Source organism: Apium graveolens, chromosome 2, assembly GCF_009905375.1.
Source record: "Apium graveolens cultivar Ventura chromosome 2, ASM990537v1, whole genome shotgun sequence".
Lineage (NCBI taxonomy): Eukaryota > Viridiplantae > Streptophyta > Magnoliopsida > Apiales > Apiaceae > Apium > Apium graveolens.
Genome location: NC_133648.1, coordinates 1,641,173 through 1,647,933, shown reverse-complemented (window position 1 = coordinate 1,647,933; position 6,761 = coordinate 1,641,173). Strand labels below are relative to the sequence as shown.

The window sequence follows — 6,761 nt, the reverse complement described above, 5'->3', positions numbered from 1 at the left end:
TGAAACTCATGAAAGTCTCACACAGTATGACAGTAAACTCCTGTCATATTTACGCGTATATACAGTTAGTCTGTCACTCTGGCACGCTTAGTAGTTTACGGATCATACATAAGCTGATCAGCATATCAGCTAGAAAGGTTCTTCAAAAAGCATTGTTTCTCATTCATTCATCGCATAGAAAGGACACACCGGAAGGTTAGAAACCAGACCATTCTGGATAGAAGTAAGGCTCTGTTGGATATCCGCAAAAAAAGGGACAATCTCCCTGGACTTGGCCCTCCACAGAACTAGCAGAAGAGGAACGCTTAGGGAGATCATCGTGGTAGACACCCTGCATGGCATCCGAAACAAGATAGGACGGCTGCATTCCCTTTGCAGCAGTATCGGAAACAGCAGAGGATTGCTGCATTCCAGTCGTGGAGCGACTTGGATAAATGCCCTGCGAATAGGATGGCTGCATTCCCATTGCAGCAGTATCGGAAACACCAGAGGAGTGCTGCATTCCAGTCGTGGAGCGACTTGGATAAATGCCCTGCGAATAGGACGGCTGCATTCCCATTGCAGCAGTATTGGAAACACCAGAGGAGTGCTGCATTCCAGTCGTGGAGCGACTTGGATAAATGCTCTTCCAATTTCGTTCATGTGAGTTTTTTGGGTCTGCGCTGCTTGGGAAATAGATGGGCTGATCGAGTTCCATATCCTCGTACATCCCATCATGGTTTTGTCTTGTATCCATCTTTCCCATCTGTATTTGGTCATATGCGACTGTGCCGTGGCGACACGTCTCAGCTATTGTTTTGCGCTTGGCAGTCCAATCCGGACGACTCCAAAGATAGAATGGCGGTTCCAAATTGTTATGCTGCTCCAGTTTCCTACTGTTTACATCAACTGACACAGGAAGGTGAAATGCCTGAAAGGAGAAAAATAATTGGACATTATTATATTAAATCTAATCCTCCGATAACTGGAATCATCGTTTTGCTTCCAGACCTTTTCCGGTAGTAACCATTGTTCCTCCCAAATAATATCATAGGGGGAATTCTTCTTTCTGTCAAGTCTGTAATAGCAGCAAGAGGAAAACAATAAGCGAAACGCAATAAGCGAAAAGCCATAAACTTTTTACTTTTATTGTTTGAACATTTGGCCAGGCATGAAACAGACCTTTCAGTTTCTATGGGAACCATAAGAATAAGCAGCTTTGGTTTAAACGTGAGTGCCTTGTCAATGAATTTGTTTGCCAAGCATCCATCGACACCAAAAGGAGGATTCAGGACCACAATCTGAGAGGGCCGCAAAAAAAATAATCATAAATCCCTTTTCAACAACATTCATATTTTAAATAACTGAAAGTAATAGAGAGCAACTTATTAGTATATCTGACCAGATTAGAACCAGCAGGTAGTTCTTCTACAGTGACAGTCATCCAATTTTTCAGCTCAAAATTGAAGTCATTCTAAAGAAAAAGAAATATTAGCAGTAACTTAGCTCGAGTCCTTGACAACAATGGTTATGAATACCCAAGAATTTTGAAATGAACTTGAACTTGTGAAAGAAAGAAGGATGTAACAGTGCGGAAAACCAAAGCAAAAACGGATGCAATTGCAGACCGCGTGACTGCTTTTAAAAGGGTGGCAACCAGGTACATGGTGTGCCTAATCCTAGCAAAGCTGCATGAGCTTAGTCAAAAAGGCGCACCTTGGGTGTTAATAGATCATAATTTTTGAAGGAGCAGATCTTTCCCATTTCGTGGAGCCTCTCTCTCATCAAGCAACTAAAGTCATTTGCACCGCAACAAAAATCTACAACCTGACCATGTGTTTTTGGTTACAAATGATATTTGATGGAACAACAGCAATAGCAGAAGACAGTCTCAAGAATTTCATAAATTCCCATCCTGCGACTTTAGTCAATTCAAAGATATAATTACAGAGGTAACTTGAGATCAGGCAATTTGCAGAACTGAAGAGATGTATGCAGTCTTACCGTGTCACCATCTTGCACGTACCATTTAAGCCTATCCACTATCTGCGCCACAAAGGAAATGTGCTATGAGCTACATGGACAGATTGTAAAAACGATCATTTCTGGGACCCAATTTCATTATTTAATATATTACAGACTAGGAAGCAAGGACACGGGTGCGGGATACGGGAATTCGACAAATATAATAATATGGGGATACGGGTACGGGGTGACACGGGAAAAATAAAGAAAAAATTCATATTTCATGTTAAACATAATAAAACCTACTAACAAAATCAAAAATTATATTAAAAATGAGTTAAATGTATCATTTATTAATCTAAAACACCAAAATACAAGTAAAATCTTTAAGTTTATGCAAAAATGAATACGATAATCAATACTTTTGTAGTAACTAATATAGATTGATAATTTTGTAAATGTAGTTTGCTAAAATAGATTTTGACTACAATTTCTCAAAATAAAATTTCGAATTAATATCATGGAAGAATCCGTGTGTCCAATACGGGGATACGTGTGTCTGAGAGTATCTGACACGGGGACTCGGCACTCGGCATGAAACCCAAGTGTCCCTGCTTCTTATATTACAGATAATCAAGTCTAATATAACATGTGGGGGGATAACATCACTTATATAGACAGTGAAGCTCTAAAACTATCGAAGTTCAGTTAGCACTTGGGCTTACAATAAATAATCTAATATATATTTAACAAATTTTAAGCCCACATATAAATAGACTATTAGTCGCTTCAGTTAACAGAGTCAGATACTTGTGGAACAATCCAGGCCATATCATAGATGCATAATATATTGATAATCTTCACAAAGTAACAATAAACCAAACAGCAGTCAATTATAAATACACATAAGAATTAATCATCAGATTAATTCTGACGTCTGCCTAATCATCAGATTTTGCATACTAGAACAAATAACCCATCCTATCCTAACATTTTGAAAAGAAATTTTTAATGCAACATTAATGCTGTTTAAGGTATCGAACACTAGGAACACTGAACTCATTTATTATAGAGAAAAAATGCGTCCCCTTTACTATTTTCTTATGTTCACTGGCATGTTCCTATCAGGATCCACCTCAAATTCCTAAGTTAAAAATCTTAATTGAAGTTATTATCTTATTTATGATAATTGTCGTGAGTATATGGTAGTAATCTTAAATAGAATTCAAAGAAGATTAGGATTAGGATTGGAACATTTCTGGTTTCTACAAATATATAAATAAAGACGATTGTAAGCTTTTTAGATATTAAATTCAAGAGCGTGAAGTGAGGGAATAACCCCATTCTTGTATTCAGTGAATTAGTGGTTTTACCCTTCCACAGGGTTTTTTACATTATATTGTTGGGTCCTCCATTTTCGTGTTTTTTATTGTGTTAAATCAACGTCAATCTACTGCTTTTACTAAATAAGTTTTTGAAGTCATCATCTATCCACAACATGCGCGGCGCATGGCGCACAATGTACCGCCTAGCCAGTTAAATGGAAGTAAGAAATCGGATAACAATTACTACTTACCACCTCAAGCTTGCTCACTTCAGTAAAGTGCCGACCATAAGATTTATAGCGTTTGCCATCGAGAGAAGGGGCGTGATCAATGTTGAGTTGTTTCTGCATCATAAGAACAAATCACTGAGTGCATTGCAGTCGTATAAGTTACAAAATTCAGTCTGTCTATAGTCAATTTACTGGAACCACAACTATCTGAAACTCTCAAAAAATCATGTCTCTCCCTTGTCAACTGATAGGAACAAGTGATTAAGACTTTCACGAGACAATGTGCCAGTGGACTAAAAAATTAAAAATTTACAGCTATGAATCCTAGGGGGGACCTTCAACTGACCTATGTTACTCGTACTCGGCTAGAAGCGTCCGACATGGATACGTGTCCAAGTATCGGACTCGGATACATTTTAAAAAATATACATGTTTTTTTGCCTAAATTAAGTGTCCAGGTCCGAGTGTCCAGGTCCCGAGTGTGGAGTGTCCGAAACGGGTACTCGAAGGTAAAATGAAGAGTCCGAGTAACATAGAATCTGACAAGTTGTTTGAGGGCCTGCGGCTCACACAAAGCTTTAGCATTTCCCCCATCATTTAATATCTTCAATGCAGTTTGAATGGCCCATGAAAAGTATTAAACGAACTAAAGACTAAAAGTACAGGTAAACTTTGATTATGAAAATTATTAAACGAATCAAATGTTTTATCAACATCATTAGTGTCTTCATAATCATCCTGACTGTCAGCTTCAAATTTAATTTTCTTTGCTGCACGATCGGCCTGTACCCAAAAGCATAAAATGTCACTGAAAATGACTTCGACATTACACACAATTGATTTAAAAAAACATTCCTAGTTAGTATCACTGGAATTCACCTGACAAGTAAGAGTCTCCAAAAGCAGTGCAAGTAGAAGCTGTTTGAGAAAGTACAAGACAGAACAAAAAACGTGTAATTTAGCTGAATATAATTAAATCTTCAATACATATATTGTAAATTAGACTTGGTTATAGCAGAAACATGATACTTAGATATTAAAGATGGCTGAGTATAATTATGTTGATGATCAGCTTCAAAAACTCTGTACAGTATCTAAACTAAAAACAGACCAGTATGCCTTTTCTCCACAAGTAAAATGAACCTGAATACTACAATGTTATGGTAAAAAAACAAAATTTAGCAGGATTAATATGTAGAAGGCACAGTTCAGTTAATACGAACCTCGGATTCTGCCAAATCTTTATCTCTCTTTGCAGCTTCTTGTATTAGATGTCGATGACTCTGGAGATGACTCTTCGAGGGTGCAACCTCAAAGGTGCTGCACCAAAAAAATTAAACATAGCCCATATGTTTATGCCCTGAGATCTAACAAGTAAAACACAATGGTCAGAAAAACAAGAGAAGCAGACAACCTAAAAGCTTCGTGCAATCGGATCCACAGAGCAGATCCATCTGCTTTGAGATGCCTTTTCAGAAAATGGAGGCAATGAACAGTTACCAAAGTAGACATAATATCCTCTTCAAAGCTTTTCCTAGGCCTTTCGAGCTGCATCCACAACTTATTCTCGGTAAGGACATAAATTTCTGGCAATGCATAAGAAATCTCTGGCCTCCATGCTATTATATTCGTACACATTTTCTGCCCAGTCATTGCAGTACCACATAAGAATATCTGTTTATTCGAATTGCCCGGGGTCTCGTCCTCGTTCCAGAGAAGTGGCAATACAGAAAACGGGACATACTGATTACTGCCATCAACAGTATAGTAATCCATCACGCAATCAGGGATTGTCTCGCCCTCTCCTTCATAAGTTTCCATCTTAGTCACTGCGAATGTAATAATAGTAGAACATCGAAAAACTTCAGTAAATGCAAATGATTCCAAAACAGAAACCATAATAACTACATGTCGCTTTAATAATTGCCATACTATGTGCTAAACCATTTACATTATCCATTCAGCGAAAACAGTCTTGTTCAAAGCTTTGCGTAGTACAATTGTGGAAATTAAACATTTTTAGTCTCCCGTGAGTTAATTGCCATACCATCAGATTTTAATGGATTTTAAATAATCCCAATTGAATACCATCAGAATTTTAAACATAATTTAAAATCCTGATTGAATACCACCAGATTCTGTAGGATAATTTAAAATCCTAGTTGAATACCATAAAATTCTGATACATTTTTTAAAATCCCAGTTGAATACACCAAGATTTCACGAATGAAAAAAAAATCTTTAAAATCCGAGTTCAATACACCCCCTTAAATTACTATACTACCAGAGAACAAATGAAATTGTTTTTAAAATCTCCAGACTTCGCGAGCAAAGTTTATAAACCTAATTCATAAATCATAATAAAAACGCAAATGAGGCCTCGCGGTGAACGGACAAAGTACTGTAACTGGCGATTTCAAACATGTATATACACTGTTAAATCAACCAGCACATGTGTAGAAAGAGAACAGTAACATCAACAAAAAATGTCAATAACATCAACTAATACAGAGCATATATAGCAGTGATATAATATCATAGAACAATTTATAGTAAGCTAGAAACATTTTAATAAATAATTGACTATTTGTAGCTAGATTTTCAGAAGTATAATAGGAGAGAGAGAGAAAGGAAAGAGAGGGAGGAAGAGAGAGAGAGAGAGAGAGAGAGAGAGAGAGAAATTTATAGAATACCAGAAACATTTAATAAATAATTGACTATTTGTAGCTAGATTTCAGAAGTATAAAAGGGGAGAGAGAGAGAGAGAGAGAGAGAGAGAGAGGGAGAGAGAGAGAGAGAGGGAGGGAGAGGAGAGGGAGAGGGAGGAAGAGAGAGAGAGGGAGAGAGAGAGAGACAAAGAGAGAGATAGATAGAGAGAGAGACCTGAAAGAAATGGTGATCAGTAGTAGAGTAAACTGCAACAAAATAAAACAGAGAGGGGGAATGAACAGGATCAGATTTGAATTTAAACACAGGACAGAAATAAACGAGTAATTAAGATTTACATAAACAAACCCTAATGGGAGGGAAGAAAGATGAAGAGAGAGAGGGAAGAAAAAAACAGTAGTTGAGTGAAGCCTTGCCTGAAACTGCCAAATATGAACACTAGTAGTAGTGAAGTACAGTAGTAAGTACAGAGTGAAATTGACACATAGGTGGGCTGTGAGAAACACGTGTCTTTCATATGAAAGTTTAATGTCACACTAATCCATGTTTCCAGCCAGCCACGTGTTTTCTACGTTATCCTAATTACTATTTTTTT

General features: G+C 37.3%; 1 protein-coding gene across 2 annotated transcripts; it reads right to left on the bottom strand.

Annotated features, from left to right (window-relative positions):
- On the bottom strand, positions 1-6,562 carry LOC141706641 (uncharacterized). Of its 2 annotated transcripts, XM_074509423.1 has the most exons (13): positions 6,515-6,562; positions 6,383-6,414; positions 4,914-5,328; positions 4,723-4,819; positions 4,379-4,417; positions 4,214-4,282; positions 3,521-3,613; positions 1,984-2,025; positions 1,696-1,806; positions 1,382-1,453; positions 1,162-1,280; positions 991-1,057; positions 1-910 (listed from the first exon to the last, which is right to left on the bottom strand). In XM_074509423.1, exons 3-13 carry the CDS (start codon positions 5,318-5,320, stop codon positions 197-199), a joined length of 1,830 nt encoding a protein of 609 aa, XP_074365524.1. In that variant the 5' UTR covers positions 5,321-5,328; positions 6,383-6,414; positions 6,515-6,562; the 3' UTR covers positions 1-196. The 2 variants fall into 2 exon arrangements, with proteins under 2 accessions (XP_074365524.1, XP_074365523.1); XM_074509422.1 differs by having other exon boundaries at positions 6,383-6,519.
- Positions 6,563-6,761: the final 199 nt, after the last annotated feature.